We start from the raw sequence: 19,327 nt of genomic DNA, 5'->3' as shown, positions 1-19,327 counted from the left end.
CTAATTTGGATCTTGAAATGATGTCTTTTGGTATGCTGACTGTCCCTGTTTCATGTCCTTCTTATTTCTGTGTGACACCTTCTACAAAGTGAGCACACTAGAGAGATCTATAGGTTACTTAAACAAAAAGAAGAAATATATAATTACTTTGGTTTGAACAGTTTTAAATAAAGTATCAGACTAGATATTCAGCCAGTGCTAAAGTTCCCTGACAAGCTTTTTGAAGCTTTCAGAATTATATTACTTTCTTTCACATCATCAATCTGTATTATATAGTTAGGTTGTTTTACTTCAAGTCTCCAATCGACATTTCTTTTGTATGCATATACTGAAATGATTTTATTTAATAAAAAAAGAACATCTCCTGTGTGGATTTTAAATTTCCCTTATTAAATATTTATATTTTCAAAATGTCTTTATTTAATTGAGTGAGGTGCGTGGTGCCATTTCAAAATAACCTCAGGCGGTAGGTGTAATGACATATCAAAGATTTGACCTTTAGCATTTTAGGGTTCTATTTGTCTGCATTTTCTTCTGCATTCATTTAGTCTTAATTTATATGCTATTTCTCTGTATGACTTAATGAGTGGATATATTTGGCATGAGATTCATTAACAAAAAGAAAAGGTACCTGAATATGTATTATTTCTGTGCAGTCAGACTAGTGATTTTAACTTCATTTATATCTGTGTATGGGCTGACCAGTGCTCATACAGCCCGCATTCATTCTCATTAAGTGCTCAGCTGAAGAAAGCCTGGATCTGCTAAACCAATGCCCATTCTCTTACTTCTCACTTCTTCACAGTCAGCTTGTCGTATTCTTGTATTTACCTAGAGAGGCTTTATTTTCCAATTATCCGCTATTCCTTTTAAAGAAAGCTGAATGTAATATTTACACTGATGTCATTAATTTAACATCTTGCAGCATCTTCTTGCCTGCTTGAGTAACATCAATGATCATTTGGGAAGCTTTCAGCCTAGAAGCAGAGAAATAGAATAATTATCAAAGATAATATTGTGATATAAAAATTATTTTTATTTACCCATTTAAGTGAGTCTTCATTGATTTTTAGAAATGGGTGTTTCTTATGGAGATTTTTGTTAAATAGATTGTTGGTCAGGAAGACCACATATTTATGTTTCAATTATTTATTTTTATGTTTTTCTCAGTTTGCACAAATCTTTATCCCAAGAAGAAAATCTGAAAGATCAGTTTAACCATACCCTTAGCACTTACGAAGAAGCTTTAAAAAGTAGAGAGAACATTGTATCCATCACTCAACAAGAGAATGAGGAACTGGCTACCCAACTGCAGCAAGCTCTGACAGATCGAGCAAACATGGAATTAGAGCTTCAGCACGCCATGGAGGCCTCCCAAGCGGCCAATGACAAAGTGCAGAAGTAAGTAAAATGATCTTGCATGGTTTCAAAAGCATGAAACAAAACAAAACAAGAATTCCTTTTTTGCAGCTAAATAATAGATTATTTATTAGTCATGCTGTTAATGGTTTATGACAAAAGTAGATTGAGCCAAATGGACTTTTTTATTTTTTAGATTGCCTATCCTGCCCATAGTTGGGGGTCAAAAAAGTCATTCACTTGGGAATCGTAGTTACTGTTGAGAGCAAACCACTTTTATTTAATAACTGATCTTCATTAGTTCCTGGAGGCTATACCATTAAAATCCTTTCATAGGTAGTAGGTAAAGTTATTGGCAAGGGGAAGAGGCAGTCAAGTAACCAACTTTACTCACTTAGCTTTGTGATAATCCTGCTTGAGTTGAGATCATCTGTGATTTTGCAGTCTGAGACCTCTAGGCACATGGAATAGTTACAGTGGACTTAATTTGTATGTGTGGTTCTTTTGAAGTATTCAGGGCAGCTTTTCACAGTGCATAATTACATTAGTTTATTTTCGATGATCTTTGCATTTTTGTTAAAATTTAAATAAAGCTACAAAAACCAATCAGTCCTTAACGATAGCCAGCAAAACGTTAACATAGGGCATATCATACAAAGAGATAATTTGTTAATTTAAGGGACTTGAACACTGTAGCAGAATTTCCTAAGGCAGCTTTAATGGAATGGAACTTGTCACTTTTAAATAATCCCATCTTTATGAGTTGTTAACAGCATTTTGTCATTCATATATTTAATTGCCTTCAGTTCCTAAGACATACTTTTTCCTTAATTTTTTTCAGTCTTACAATATGAAGTTGTGCTAACTTCAAAATTTCTTACTTCTTACCACTTTTTATTTGAAAATAAATCATCTCAACCATTTCCTCAGTGTCCCTGAAATTACATTTTGAATGGTATCCCAAGGTCAGGTAAATCTGTAGTTAAGAACCCTTTTAAAATAGATCAGAAATTATGCATATTAAAATCTTTATATGATCAGGGTACCTTGAAATTTATGATTTATAGTAAGTATTCTATTTTTTATAGGTTTAAAGATTAAGTTTATGTTCAGTCAGAAACTATATCTAATTATTCACAGTGTACATTAACATTCTAAAAACACTAAGATACATAGGTGGGTCTCATTGCATTGTAAATTACAAATCAGTACCTTTTGACAGTCAGGGTCTGTTAGCTCTGTTTGCTTAAAGTCTACAAATAATTACAAATATCCAAGTTTTCTTTACATGTAATTCTTGAAATTTATATACCTGACTAAAATTCCCTAAAACAGTGCTTCCCAGAGACCAATTAAGTTTCTGTAAAATCTTTGGAAATGTCAACCTTTTATTTTTTAGATCTCATCAACTATTATTATTTTTTTATAAAAAATAATTTTAAAAATACTTTGTATTGATATAGAAATATATCAGTATTGAAGTAGAAAGATCACCTCAGATAATGCTTTAAGTTGAATAAGTTTAACCTTTTAAGAAACTTACTATATTTTCCTAGTCTTCACATTTAACCATGGGCAGATCAAAAGGTTTTAATGGAATGACACCAATCAACGGACAGAGTTTAAGTGAAACAATTATGTCATTTAAATGTTAAATTTAAATTTGAATGTTGAATCTTTTATTCTTACTTCCAGCAATAAGACCTAGATGAAATACGATGAGGCTCTCCTATTTGTATTCAGTCTGCTATATTTTTAGTTGCCCTCAATGGGGCAGTGTACCTTCATTGTAGTTAATGTGGGCATCAACCTACTTTATAGCATTTAAGAGGCTAACCTTCCAGGAAACCAACTTAAAAGTCTTTGTTAGATGGTATTAGTATTCTCCATATAATCTGAAATTACTGTTAGTAGCAATTATTTTTGAAGGTCCTTTGTAAATATGTCAGTATTCCAGGAAGTAACTACAGTGTGAACTATAAAGGTGCATATTTCCCCTTTTCCTTTCACAACTAAATTTCTTGAATAACTGATCTATATTCAGCATCTAATTTTTTAATTCCATTTACTCCGGAGCTACTCAGTACACTATGGCTAGCTTTTGTACTGAAACAGTTCTTTTTAAGATTGCCAGCAATTTCCTGTTAAATTCAGTGGCCCATTTCTAATTATATTTTTATTATAAAACTAACATATGATCATGGTAAACAATAAGTAAGGATGCTCCCATATCTTTGGTAATGTAGCATAGTGGTTTAAAAGCTCAGAATCTGGATGCAAATGTATAGGTACGTGAACTTGTACACTTTATTTTAAAAACACTGTGCTGCTGCAGATAATAATATATGGTTAGTAATACTCCCACTCATAATGTTGTAAGAATTAGATGAGATAAACATGTAATGCCTTTAGAACAATGCATCTTGCATCGTCCCTCCTTGTCTTGCCATTTCACTCCACACTGTAATATCCCGTTCTTCAGAAGGGCTCTATCTTTTCTGGACCGAATACCATTATATATGTGGGTTCCTCTGCTTAGAGCCTTTTACCCTTTCCCTCATGAAAAACTTACTCATCCTATGAGATTCAGTGCGGCAGAGAGGATAGAGGCAGGCTTTGTAGTCAAGTCAGAAAGACCCGTATTTCAATCCTTGCTTTCCTACTTATTACCTGTGAGATTTGGGGCAAGTTGCTTAACCCCTGGAAGCAAAAGTTCCTCAGTTGAAAAATTCACACAGTATTACTGACTTCACAGGCAGGTTTGATATGAGGATACCATGTAAGATACCTAGTTCAATGCCAATTACTTTATTTTCAGCATGTTATAAATTATTAGTATAATCATACTCATGCAACTAACAAGACTCATTCAAGTATCTCTTCTCTGCAAAGGCTTCTTCAACTTCCTAGAAAGTTAAATATCACTTTCTTCTCTGTGTTGTCATAGTATGTTTGTTAAGGATTCCTCCCCTGAAAATAAAGCCCTCGCCATTCTCCTGTATCTCCCATCTCAGTAATGGTCTTCAACAGTTTCAGCACCATCTTTATTCCCTCACTCTTTCTGAGTTTTCACATTCACTTTGCTGTGAGTCTCTGGTTTTTCTGCGCTGCCGAAGAATCACCTGATTTCCTCTATTCCATCCTCACTTGTTAATTGCATCATTTCAGGACCTCATCATCCTCCAACTAGTCTGAAATAATCACAAGACTAGTTTACCTGCCTCTAGCTCTCAGGTATGTCTTACTCGCTGCCACCAGAGGGAAGTTTTCTAAAATGAAATCAGGTTCTATTACTTCCCTATTTGAAATCTTTCAGGGCCCTTCATCCCTACACGCTAAAGCATAAACAACTGAGCAGGATATATGAGGCCTATCACCTTTCTGGCCTTCTCCCATTCCCTGGTATCATTTCCTCCCACCAACCCAACCACAGTATCTCTACACAAGCTATTTCTTCTTCTTAAAGCATATTCCTCCCTTCTAGTACCTAGTACCTCCCTTCTAGTACCAAATTTTTGTTACTCATTAAAGTCTAGTCTTAACGTCACCTCTGTGATGTTTCTTTATGCTTTAATTTTTTTATAGTACCTAATCCATATCTTTGTTAAAGGTCTTAATCATCTAGGTGTTACAATTGCTTTATCTGTTTTCCTGTCTACTTCCTGCAAAATTACCCATCACTGAGCATTCTCAAGACATAAACAGTGTTCCCTTCATCTTTGTATCCATATCGCCTGCAAATATTCACACAGATGCCTGCTATAAAGTAGGTACTGTGTAAATACTTATGAACAAACGAACTAGAACAATTTAAAAGGTTGATGGGATGACAGAATAAAGTAAAAGCTGGTCACGTCAGGAATACACAGGAAAATTTCAAATCTGCTCTGATCTGCTATAGGCCCTAGGTAAAAAAAATTTTATCCCAACCCAGTACCCCATGCTAGTATAAGAGTTTCGTAGAAAAGTATGACTTTTGTGGCCAGTCCTGCCTGCCTCTCTCACTGGCACCATGACTCCTGTGGTGTCTGACTTTCTAGTGGGCTTTTAACCCTTTCTCTATGCACCAGCTTCCATCAAGTTTAATTACATTTAAAAGATCTGAAATCTTCAATAATGGTGGAGAGACTATATGCTATTTCTAGTAATTATAGAATTTTAAATTTATATTTTATTTCCTTTTAGAGTCAAATGAATTTCTTTCTTTTTTTTTTTTTTGAAGATTTTATTTATTTATTTGACAGAGCTCACAAGTAGGCAGAGAGGAAAGAAGGGAAGCAGGCTCCCTGCCAAGCAGAGAGCCCGATGCAGGACTCGATCCCAGGACCCTGGGATCATGACCTGAGCCGAAGGCAGAGGCTTTAACCCACTAAGCCACCCAGGCACCCCGAGTCAAATGAATTTCTTAAAGTTTTTTAGTCTGTGGGAGTATTCCTGAAAAAGAAAGTGGTGCAGAATTACCATCCATAAGCTAGCCAATATATATAGGTAGAAACTCTGATAGGAGAAAGTGTGAAGAATGCCAGACCTCATTGTCCAGAAATTGCTTCTTAGTCCAGATGTCAAAAAGCCTAAAATTTCACCAGTGGAAATCCATTCCCTTGGGTTAAGCAAGGTTAAGGTACCTGTGTTTCAAAAATGTGTATGTTTGTGGAAGAACACATTGTCATTTCGGTTTTAGGTTGCTCTTTGGCTGATCCTGGATGCACTTAGTCTTGGTGAGCCATGTGGAAGTAGAGGGAACTAAAGAGCAGGTTAAGCACATAGGAACTTGTAAGAGAAACTTCTCTTAATGATTCTGCTAAGGACCATCCATAATCCTTGTTTATTAAAGAGAAAACTGACACACAAATCCATTAAGGGATATTTTTATCATCACGAGAGATTTAAAACTCTGTTGTTCTTTATGATATATTTTATTTCCCATCTGTCTGTCTATAGATATGGTTCTTGTGGCTTAGAACACAAGGTTTCTGAAGGATTTTAAAAATATATTTGACTACACTTAATGTACCTAAGCTACACATAATTACTTAAAAGTATTTACAACTAGGCTTATAAGGTTAGAAGCTCTCCAAAGCTTCTAGATTTTACAGTAAAGTAACTTTTGTCACATAACCATCTTTACTATGAGCCAGATTTATACTGATATGATTCAATCCCTCATAAACCGTAACTATATAATAAGTAGATCAGACAAAAAGACAAAGGACAAAAATTCTAAACTTTTAAACATATTTTCAAGAAAAAATATATCACTATCTAAAATTTTCTTTCTTAGGGTACCTGGGTGGCTAGTCACTTAAGTGGCTGCTTTCAGTTCAGGTCATGATCCCAGGGTCCTGGGTTCAAGTACTGCATCGGGTGCCCTGCTCAGCAGGAAGCCTGCTTCTCCATCTCCCACTCCCCCTGCTTGTGTTCCCTCTCTCACTGTCTCTCCCTCTGTCAAATAAATAAAATCTTTATAAAATAAAAATAAAATAAAATTTTCTTTATTTTCATACTTTAAAAAAATCAGTTACTTAAAATTTACTTGTGTTCTCATTTCTAATTGCATAATTAAAATATCAAAGATCAGCATAAAGCATTTCCTTTTGAAATATAGGGTATCCCAAGCTTTTGAGCCGTATTAACAGGGAAAAAAAGAAGGAGGAAGAGTACATGTAAGCTAACAAGAAGTCTTTCCTGCCTCTTGGTCAAATACTGATTTCTATGAAGAAGTTGAGGTCACGAGGAAATTGTGAATTCTCAGCCCGGTTTCCCTGCTGATGAGGACTGTCTGTAGTTCCCTTCGAGGTGTCAGGGGAGTCGCCATAGTGTCACACAAGGTTTCTTAGCGTAGAGCAAACATACTTTCCACAAACTCAGCTGCTTAATCTGTTTGCAGGTTGAATTATAAAACCGGGTAGATGACTCTGAGTGCTGGTAAGGGAAACAGAGCATTTCCACAGTTTCTTGGTTAAAAAAAAACAAAAACAAACTGCCTTCTTTTCATCAAAAGACATCACTAAACTTTGTAGTTTTGTTGCTGGCTCTGGAATCTGATTTTAACCATAATGAAAACAAATTGTGGTAAATTATCCTTACATAGTCAAATACAAAAGGTATTAAAATTATATTGCCTTTTTACTAAAATTACTCTGCTTCTTGCCAATTTTACCTGTGATTTTTTTTTAAATAAATTATTGGTTGGACTTTAAGTAGCAAGACAATAGTACAGATGTCTGAACACTTTATAAATGTTGATTAAATCGAAGAATAAGTTTCACAATTCTCAACTCAAAGGTATAAATCACTAATATAAAGTTGAAAATTGATTTTATTAATATTATTAATAGACGGGAGGATTTAAAACTTCTGGAAATTGCTCTTCAAAATTTATTTTGTGCTTGAGATTTAAAAGTTCTGTGAAATATTATACATACCTCAGCACATAATGAGTCGAATAATTTATTTGGGATAATTTGTTTTTGTTTTTGTTTCTTTAAAGATTTTATTTATTTATTTGACAGAGACACAGAGAGAGAGGGAATACAAGCCGAAGAACTAGGAGAGGGAAAGCAGGCTTCCCGCCAAATAGGGAGCCTGAAGCGGGGCTCGATCCCAGGATTCTGGGATCATGACCTGAGCTAAAGGCAGATGCTTAATGACAGGCACCCCTATTCAAGATAGTTTATGTACAAATCACTTCCCAATCAGCTCTAGAAGGCACCTTCCAAATCTAGATCCAGTTAGATATTGTCATTTATATGTGGAAAATGGATTCAGATGACTCCTAAGCAGTCACTGTTAAGATGTACAGCATCTAACATGCTTAGTTTTTATTCTTAAGCATATAATATGCTTTTTAAGAATTTAATATTCTGGATTTGTAAATCATAACACATTTTTAAATTAAATGCATATTTAACTTATGAAATACAAGTCTTACACACTATCAAATAAGTATGTATTTTATAAAAATTTAATTCCACTGTATATTTGTATAGTGGATCACCTTTCTCATCCATTGAGTACATAAAGTAGGTTTCTTTAGAGCTACTTTTATTATATATAGAGAGAGAGAGATACCTATCATATTTGATAGATAAGTATTATTCATTTCTTTATAAAAACTGAAGAGTTGGGATTACACCTTTATCTTTAGGGAAGGTCTCACTTTGAAACAAAAAAGAAACATGGTGTTAATTTTCTATGGCATTCCTCTCTACTAGAGGATTAATGTAGGATTATTGGAATTGAAGCCTAACCCAAAACTTGAGAAATTCTAATGAAGTGGAAAGTAAAGGATGGAGACTAAGAAAAGAAATTCTCTAAACCTAAGAATCTGCATTTTCTCTGATAAGTTCCCTTGTATAGTTAACTTTTTGGAATGAATCATAAGGATCGTGAAAGTAAGGACTAAAAAGTGAAATTGCAGCACAGCTGCTTAGATTTGATTTGCTTCTTCACTTCAGAACCTATCTTCAAATAGATGATCTAGAGTTGAGCTATTACACATTTTTGCCTACTAAGATAGATAAAACATGTTTCAAATGGGTACAATGGAAAGGAATGAAAGTAAAAGAACAAAGAATAAAATGTGGGAGGGATCCATGCCATTTCAGTTTAAGACCAAATAAAATGTAGGAATTTTTGATGTTTTTCATTAACCCCAATATTATAGTAATTAAAAGAGATAATGTCCCTATTACATTAGGAGAATTATAGGATCCACTAAACAATGATCAAATATTTTTAACCAGAACTTGACAGGTTAACATAAAAACAAAAAACAAAAAACAGGAGTTCTTTGCTCCAGAAACATTCAAATGTGATTTTCACACATTTATAGGAAATGTGAGTTCCTTAGAATGGCCATATGATCAGACAAGCATCCTTTTCCTTGGTTCTGTTCTAGGTCCGGTTAAAGCCTGTCTTACTGTTTAGTCCGTGACAGGTTACAGCGCTCCCAGGTACTTCCGTGAAGACAGGAGAACTCATTCATCCATCTTACCTGAGGATAGTTTTAGAAACGATTAAAACAAGATATATAAAGTGATTTTAACTTTCTTTCTTAATAGCGCTGACCACCAGTGTACTTTAGACTACTTTTGTAGTAATAAAGGGAAGAGGGAAGCTATTATAAAAATTTGATTTTTAAGAAATTTTCATTATTCCTGCTTGGATGTTGCTCGGCCTCATTATGCTTGACAGCTCACTCAGAACCTCCTCCTTTGCTTTCCCTATTCTTAAACGCATAGAAAAATTTAATGTGATGTATCTATCTATTAGTATAGAAAGGTCTACATTTTTATATAAATCAAGGTCTGGTGTTTTTTTTTTTTAATAAATCCTCAGTATACTCATCTAAAATCTGGTATATACTTCCTTACTCTAGGTATAGCTTTTATTCACAAAATGTAATTAGTAAAAACCTAAGTTGAACCCAAGAATAAGTAGAGATACCAATTTTATTTGGATTCTAACATTCCATGCTTGGTTATTTCTCCCCACTAAGTCAGGGATTTTCCCATGTGCATATTTGGCCCTCAAAAAATACAGAATAAAATAATTTTTTGTGGGGCCCGGGCAGCTTGGTCAGTTGAGTCCAACTCTTGATCTCAGCTCAGGTCTTGATCTCAGGGTCATGAATTCAGGTGCCACGCTGGGTTCCGCGCTGGGTGGGAAGCCTACTCAAAGAAAGAAAAAGAAAAAGAAAGAAAGAAAGAATCTTTTGCTTATTTCAGTGAGCTTTAGCTGGCAGTAAAATCATAAACATTGTCCACACATAAACCACTCTTGATCATTTATAGTTAAAAAAAATCATTCTATAACAATATATTATGTAGTAGCAGCAGAAGTGATCTTCTTTCTTCTTCATATTGTTATATATTCTCAGGCAACTCTACAAATAGTTTTTGGTTTTTTTTAGTTCTTAACCTAAGTATAAAGAAAAAAGGGTTCCACTACTATCAATTACTTTGTCAGGTGTTTCTATATAAAGACTGACTAAAAGTGAAATTAAGGAAATTTTAAAAATAAATAAAAATTTTTAAAAAAGTAATTAAACACTCTAAAAAAAAAAAGAAGAAAGAAAGAAAAATAAGTTTCCAGAAATTACGTAGTGAACAGTATTTTGGAACTTACTAAACTTAATAATTGTAATTTTTTAATTGTTTTGGTATTTATGTTTTGGTATTTTTGGTATTTGGTATTTTTGGTATTCATACCATTTGGTATTTATACCATAATAGTCCCTGGGACATCATCATCTTTTGACTTTTTCTTTTGCTGCATTTAGCAGTATCCTGAAAGCATATAAAAGCATATATTATTTCTCTTTATGTTTCCATTTGCTGTTTGACAAGCTACACAATGGCAAAACATTCAAAATCTTGAATTATCTTCTTCCTTGAATTAATTTGCCTTCTGAGCCATGTATATTTCACATCAGTCTTCCAAGAAGTTCTCTACTACTGACTAGAGGGCCTAATCTTTCCCAGAGTGGTAGGAGTAGCACAGTTCAAGAACAAGAATGAATCTCTGTATAATCACACCACAATGTGAGGTGACCCTGAGACAGAGAACTGACCAGATACACATATGGGTTTTAGGAAGACTTTCTGATGCTCTTTTTTAACACAGCTGTGAGAAGAATGTGGCTAAGACCCAATAGTCATTCTTGAGTAGAGCTGGCAAAGGAAACCATGAGGAGAAGAGAATTTAACACATGGGTGTAAGAGAGCACGGCTTCATTGATGCGATCTGAGGGGAATGCCTAATGACTGGAAGAATCAAACTTGGCAATGAAAACACAAAGCTCTTTTCATCAATTCAAACGCAGACTCTAAAGCTGCAGATGGTCACCTCCAGCCTTGTCTATTCAGTGTGAGGTTTTATAAAATGGCACTTTGGTGAATACTAATAGATCAAAACAAAGATTTAATAACGTAAAGATGTGGTGTTCATTTTTAAATGAGTATACAGGTCAATGTCTCAGAAAAGGATAAAAAGAGTACCTTTTATATGTGGGTCTAAAGTCTTTTTGTTATTTTTCAACTTCAAAAATAAATGACATCTTTAACATACAGATTGTGTTTTATGGAAAAGAGTTTACATTATTAAAAAGAGACCAAAATCAGGGTTTATATTTACATTTACTGATTTCATTGCTTCTGTTTGAGGATTCTCAATTTATAATGTCTGTTAAGGTCATCCTTTAATATTTCCTTGAGGCCCACTTGATAGGATAAATATATATTACCATTCTCAAGGATGAATCAATCTAATTAAAAATTTAGGCCAAAATATTTTATACTTGAAATAGAACTTTTTTTCCTATCTCTTCAGAGAATGCTAAGAGACATTGTTTAGTACAAAGGAAGTCTTTGAACTTTAATGCAGACTTGAAATTACATTTTTGCTACTTTGTGTTTGATTTTCTACAATTTTACAAATTCATAATAATTGCTTATATGTGAAAAGGTAATTCACTGTATTCCAACTTGTTACTGCTTACATAACTGAATCATACTTTGAATTAAAAAATGGTATATTTTTCCAGAATAAATTACATTATTAGAGGTGATTAGCACTTTATAGTTTATAAAATTCTTGAGCTAACCCCCCCAAATTAAGCTTTATTATCCAAAATAAGCTTAACATATGAACCTTAAATAACTCATTAATAGCTTTCATATTTCTACTACTTGTGAAGTAAATATAATTAGTAAGTCTGTATGCCTAATACTTTTTATCTAATAAGTGACACTAATATATAATAAATTAAAGCGTTAGAATTGAAAGTTAAAGGGGAGGCAACTTACTATCTAGTAGAGATATCAGTGTCTAACCGGACCCATGATTGTCATTAACTGAGTATGATGTAGAAGTCATGAAATTGTGTTTCTTCTCAGTGTTCTCAACTGGAAGTAGAACTAATATACTTGCTCTATTCTTCAGAATACAGCTGTGAAGCTCAAATAAGATGCATGTGCATTAAAGTATTTTGAAAAGTATAAAATGCTCTATGAATATAAGACATTGACTAAAGAGTATGTTTTAATAATAAATGTTATAAAAATGTTTTAAATAAAAAATTATAATAACCTTTTAGGAACTAGAAATAGTAAGTGAGAAAAATAATAAATTTAACCTCAGAGACATAAAATAAATACCATGTAACTTTGGAAAAAGAGATTGTTCACAAAGATCTTGGAAACTGGAAGTAAAAAGGATTCTGTGCATTTTCATACATTACTAGTAAGAATGCAAAATAGTAAAACCCCTGTGGAGGAGAATTTGATAATATCTAACAAAATTACTGATGCCCTTACTCTTTGACTAAGGAAAATTGCTTCTAGGAATCCATCCAGAATATATACCTCCATGAATATGAAGCAACATAGGAATTACAGGATTGGATTTTTGATTGTCTGCTATTTAAAGATTTATTTATTTACTTGAGAGAGAGACACTACAAATGGGGGTGGGGCAGAAAGAGGGAGAGATGATCTCAAGCAGACTCCATGCTGAGTGAGGAGCTAGATGCTGGGCCCTGATATCAGGACCTGAGCTGAAACCAAGAGTTAGGCTCAACCAACTGCACCACCCAGGCATCCCTACATGATTGTTTTTATTTATTTGAGAGAGAGACAAGGATAGCAACAGAGAGCATGAGTGAGAGGAGCTGGGAGGAGAGAAAGAAACAGGCTCCCAGCTGAGCAGGGATGGGGGGGGGCGGAACCTCCATGCCAGGACTCTGGGATCATGACCTGAGCTGAAGGCATACGCATAACAACTGAACCACCCAGGGGCCCCAGGATTGTTTTTAATAGCAAACAAAAGAAATTCAAATAGGAGAGTAGTTTAATAAACTATGACATATTCGCATAGTGGGATACAATGCAACTGTGAAAAAGAGAAAGGAAGGAAGGTCTATAAACTGATACTGAGTGATTTCAGGACATATTCCTAACTGAGAAAAAAAATCAAGTACTTATAATATCCTACCTTTTATAAGAAAAATAGGCATAGAAGTAATAGGAAAGAGAAACCCACAACTAATGAATTATTGGCCTTTGGAGGTAGATGGGAAAGAGATAGCTCCTAGGTCTGGAGAAGGGAAAGTACAATGAGTCCAGAGTATCCTTTTATACCAGAAAGCAAGTACTTGTACCAGAAAGCAAGATTAATGAGGTCATGTCAAAAGGATACAGGAGCCAGCTTAGAAAGTTTCCCACTGACCAAATTTGGCACAAATTTGCCTTGGGAATTTTATCAGTATCAGAGGACACTCATCCTTTCTTTATTTAAATTTTGAGATTTTGTTTATGAAGAAATTTTTTTGTTGTGAGTCCTGGGTGGCTCGGTCAGTTAAGCATCTACCTTTTGCTCAGTTCGTGATCCCAGGATCGTGGTATCAAGTCCTGCATCTAGCTCCTTGCTCAGCGGGGAGCCAGCTTCTCCCTCTCCCTCTGCCTGCTGCTTCCCTGCTTGTGCTCTCTTTCTGTGTCAAATAAATAAATAAAATCTTTAAAAATGTGTGTTAACTTTAATTTTTTAAAATATTTATTGTAAATTATTTAGTTTTATTAGTGAGGCTTTTCGTACCCCCTTAAATTTTTCACCTGAAGTGAGTGCTTCATTCATCTCACCCTAGTTCTAGCCCTGAATAGTCCATAAAAGGTGAAAGAGACACTGCTGGAGGAAAAAAGAAAATACTCCTGGTTTACCTTTATTTAAAAAATAAGAATGAAAACTTACAAAGTTACCCTAGCTTGTATGATTTCTACTGACTGGTGTTTCATATTCAGAAATGATAGTTCTGTAATAGAGCTGAAGAACTGTAGTTCTTCCACCCCGTGGAATGTCATCAGGTGTTTCACGGTATACTATCCAGAATGTCTATCATTGTCTGAAATGTCTGTTTCTTATGTCACTATCCGCACCACTTCTGTCAACTGTTGCTTTGTCTTTATTTTGATCATCTGTGTAGATCAGTCATCATATCTATCAACAGTGGGGTGGTCCTGATTGCAGTCTAGACCCGAAATGTTGATTTCAATCTGGGAACGTATGGTTTTTATGAATCAAACATAACTCAGGTAGAGAAAATTATTGTGACGATGCTAGCTTAATAAGTTGAATATTACTTTTACTTTTTAGGCCCTTGGCTTAGTGTGAAGTTTGAAGGTGCATTGAATATTATCTCCACTAGTCTCCCAAAGGATGTTGCCAGTCTTTTGAATTAAACTTGAATAAGGTTGATTTGTATTCCCTGTTAATCAAAATTTGAAATGTTGACATTAGAAAATTTCATTCAGTGCTAATTATATATGACTTTTATGAAAGTTAGGAAGGAAAGAATCCTACATTTTAAAGTTTAGTATCAGCCTAAAGCCCTATGAAAACAATAGTGAGTAGCTTAATAAGCCATCTTAATAAGATACCTTAATAAAACTAACCAGTTATTCTAGCTTGCTATGATTCACTTGGCAGTATGAATATCAGTGACTTGCTTCCTCCGTCATTAATTGAAACTTTTCTGGGTTTAAAATGATGAAAAAACTCAGCAGTGTTTCCCAGCCTTTCTTGACTCTTGAATCCCTTTGGTAGTAATACATATTCTCTAAGTAGAATTGTGAGCATGCCTTTTGGTTGTTATAAGAAAAAGAAGTTAACGTGCATTGATTTATAATTTTATTTAAGTACAATCTTTAATACTCATAATATGTATCACCACATGATATTTGACTTACTTCGACCATATAGGAAATAGCATAATTTATTAAGTTTTATTATGGTGTATTGTTTGGTTTAAGGATAAATACATATTAAAAAGTAGATTAAAATTTAGTAATATTAAATAACTGCTTGTGAGATGATATTTGGAATTCTTAACATTCTACCTTTAGAAGAAAATAATAGAGGTTTCTCAGCATCCATTTGCTGGAATATTTCCACAAATAGCACATTACAGATATTTTGGTCTTTACTTCCACGTAAGTAAAGACTAATTAAGTTTAACTATTATTCCAATATTTGTTGTCCTTTGTTTTCTTTAAGTCATACCTACGAAATAAGGTGATATGAGTAGTTTGATCAAAGGAGCTGATGAAGAGAACCTTGAGGTTCTCTTTAATTTATAGATTTGTGCCCCACATTAATTTGTGTTTCAGCATCAGTGTACTTTCTCCTTCCTCTAAGTATTCAGTTGTCCATTAAGGGTGGAAATTAAACAATTTACAGCTGAGAAGAAAAAAATAGAGTCAAAAACAACATGTTGACCAGCTGTGCTCAACTGAGGGATTAAGTCATGAACATGCTATGCTGGTCTTTGCTTAATCTCCACCTAGCTCATTCATATGCGCTCACAAGTTATCAAAGTAATCCACTTTAAAAGGCAAAATAAAATAACATAAAAGGCAAAAATGTTTAATAATCATTTTATATTTTGACTTCAAAAATGGAACTCAGACATTACCACCTTTGACTTACATGATCTATGAATTTTTAAATTACAAAAGGAACAAATGATGCTTTAGAGAATTTCATTATATAGTTTTGCACACCTTTTTTTATTCTTGTCGATTTTAACACACTTTATATTGCTTACAAAACATTTATTTTCTCAAAAAATAATTTTAAAATACTTTCATTATTTATCAACCAACCCCCCAACACAAAGTCAAATACATTACCTGAATTAGTTAAATTAGGGTATAAATTATTGAAAGAAAAGAATTCCTTGCTGGAAAAGTGTATTGGAGCACACTAAATAAATGATAATGGTTTCTTTACATATCTTCAAATACGAGAACTTTTTCAAAAAAGGAAATTTAATAGTTCATTATAGAATAATTAACTGTATGCTTTTAAAAATTAAGTAAATGTTTTTCTCATCATGAGCAAAGTATACAACTCTAAGACCTGATTTGCTTGTTAGTGGACTTACTAAATATTAGTCTTTGCTAGTCCAGCTTGTACCATTTATCTTTCCTATGCCGACACTCTGATTTTTGCTCTGCAGTATTCTACGACTTGCTGTTATGTGATACTAGCCCCAGAGCTAACTTTTCCAGTTTCTGAGTATGCTTAGTATACTCTGTAACTAATAAATCAATAAAGCCTTTTTGTAATGTACAAACTCCTATCTCCACGAAGCAATTATAAGCAAACTGTAAATGAACACATGAGTCCAAGAAAGTATGCTGTGATTATATTGACTCTGAAAACATTTGTCTTTTGTAGAATACAGCATTTATTGTGTGGTATAAATTGGTCATAGTGTTGCTCATAATTTTTTTTTAATAATAAATCCAGTGAATAGTAAAACAATAAAAATGTTTGTATCCTTTTTTTATTATTTTATATACACTTTAATTATTCTGAGGAGCTACATGTTAGTGGTATCTTTGAACAAATTAATAAATATGAATCATATTTCTTAGTTAGGGAATGAAACTGAGACCTGTTAATAAAATTTTTATCCTTAGTAATTGAATTTTATATTGGTTTCATATATTTCCTGTATCATATTATGATAGATAGCAAAAATGCATGAAAAACTTTGAGATAACATTTAAGTAACAACTTAAACACTATAAACTCTACATTGATTAGGTAAATGTGTTTGAAAGAGAATAAGATGAAAGCATTGAAGAATTTACTTTAGCAATCATGTCATCTTGTTCATTTTAAAATAATTCCTGCTTAATATTTCATTACTCAATGAAATTTGATCAAGTCTAAGACTGTACTTCTATGATAAAGCATAGCTTTGATACTGTTTTCCTGAAAAATTTTATTCCTTTCAGAAATAGCCCTTTTGCCAACTAGTGATTGATTGTACTTATTATTGGTTTAATTGATGTAGCTGTCCTAATTAGTTATTATATAGTGAAAACCTAAATATAAGCCATTATATTTGGGTTGGTTGAGGAGGTAAACAGATGAGTTATAATAGCCATGCCAAATATAAATGGATTTTTTTTCTGATCTCAAAGCTGATATATTTCATTCTAAATAAAAAAGGAGAAAGAGAACATTCCTAATGAATGAAAGGCCATCATTTAAATATTTTCCCAATTATAATAGCACGATCTTGAACAATTTTATTCGTGTCTTTATGTCTATTCATGTTCATGTCTTTATTCAACAAATATCTTTTACACAGCTACCATATATCATGCAGTGACAGTGTTAGGAGAAGAAGATGGGACCAGAAGTATAAGTGGGGATTGGCCAGGTGAAAAGCCATGTGGAAGCCAAAGCAAAGAACTTGTCACCTTTTATACACTGAAGGAAGATCTTTGCGGCCAGAAGGCAGCTTAGAACATAAAAGGAGGATGGAGTTCTGTGCACAGTCAGAGCTTGAAGAACCTCGAGACCCTTGTTGTTTTTCTCCAGTAGTTTCCATCTTTAAATTTCATCTTACAAGCAGTGGAAGTCATTGATAGATTTTAATCAGAGGGCATGTTCTCATTTGCATTTCTAAAAGATTTAAAGGCTGCTTTGTGAAGGATAAATTGCAATGGACAAAAGTGGAAGTAGAAAGACTCATTAGGAAGGAATAATGAGAAAGACTCATTAGGAAGAAAGACTCATTAGGAAAGACTCATTAGGAAGTCACTGGGGAGAGACTGTAGTGTTTTGGACCAGGGGAGTGTCCTTGGAGACGGAAAGAAGAGGGACTTGAGAGCTTATTGGCATCCAGAGAGTAGCCTTTCTGAATGGGATGCAGGGTATCAAGGAGAACTCCCAAATTTTTGTCCTGAGCAACCTGATAGTTGGAAATTCTATTTATTAAGGCTGGAAAGACTAGAGGAAGAACAGAGTTGAAATGGAAAGACATTTTTAACAAGTTTGAGTTGTGTGTGAGATATCAAGTAAGTATCACTAGTATCCTTATTGATATCTTATTTTCTCAAAGAAGGACTTACCCTTATAACAGATAATCCTTCAAATTGTGAATAAGTCCATTTAAGAAAATACTTGGGATTTATATTAGTTATATTTATTATTTTAAAAATTCTAATGAAAAGAGAATAACCTGCAGTTCTCTTGTATGCAATCGTACCCTGAGACTATGTAAGGCCAGCCAACGTCCTGTGATGTGTTTGATGTCTACAATACCAGGCATGATCCAAGAACACTAATTAGTATATTTTTTCTTCCAATGGCATAGATCATTTTTATCTAAAAGTTTTCATTGAACCATCTTACCAACAATCAGTTTAGGTTTTAAAACTCTGTCATTCACACGTATGTCAATATTTTGTGCCAGAAATCTTCTTTGCTATTTGTATCTGCTGCCAATAATGAACTGGTATCATATTAAAAAATAAAATGGATACATATTAACCAGACAGGTATGTAATTTGAAACCATAATTTTGTTTCAGAACAAAAAAATGTTTTGCTTTTGAGATTTATATTCGTTTAGTTTTCTATTGCTATGTAACAAATTACCCCAAAATTTAGTGGATTAAAACAATTACTATTTCACCATTTCTGTGGATCAGGAATCTTAGTGCAGCTTAACTGGGTCCTCTGACTCCAAATCCCTCACAAGGCTCCATCAGCTCAAGGCCTGACTGGTAAAGATCTACTTTCTAGGTAATTCACATGGCTGTTGTCAAGATCAAGTCTCACAAGCTGTTAGACTAAGGCCTCAGTTCCTCCCACACTCAAGACTTCAAGGCCTTTGGTTCCTTGTTCTGTGGGCCTCTCCACAGAGCATCTCACGGCATAACAGGTAGCTTTATCCAAAAGAACAAGTAAGGGAGCAAGAGAGAAAGAGAGTAAGTTAGCTGAATGGAAGTCCTAGCCTTTTGTTACCTAATCACAGAGGTAATATTCCATCACTTTCACCATATTCTTTTCATTAGAAGCAAGTCAGGAGGTCCAGTCCACACCAGTGGGGAGGATATTACACCATGGTGTGAGTATCAGAAGGTAGGAATCATTGAGAGCTGTGTCAGAAG

General features: G+C 33.9%; 1 protein-coding gene across 1 annotated transcript in view; it reads left to right on the top strand.

The window, feature by feature from the left end:
* The window catches only part of MIPOL1 (mirror-image polydactyly 1), a 311,611-nt gene that overhangs the window by 265,882 nt on the left and 26,402 nt on the right, over nucleotides 1-19,327 (top strand). Inside the window, exon 12 of the mRNA XM_032871240.1 lies at nucleotides 1,171-1,401. Coding sequence (XP_032727131.1) covers nucleotides 1,171-1,401 — 231 coding nt within the window. The remainder of the gene's footprint in view (nucleotides 1-1,170; nucleotides 1,402-19,327) is intronic.

This window comes from Lontra canadensis, unplaced genomic scaffold (genome assembly GCF_010015895.1).
Source record: "Lontra canadensis isolate GAN:19392208 unplaced genomic scaffold, GSC_riverotter_1.0 scaffold42, whole genome shotgun sequence".
NCBI lineage: Eukaryota > Metazoa > Chordata > Mammalia > Carnivora > Mustelidae > Lontra > Lontra canadensis.
This window is presented reverse-complemented; position numbering and strand designations above follow the sequence as displayed.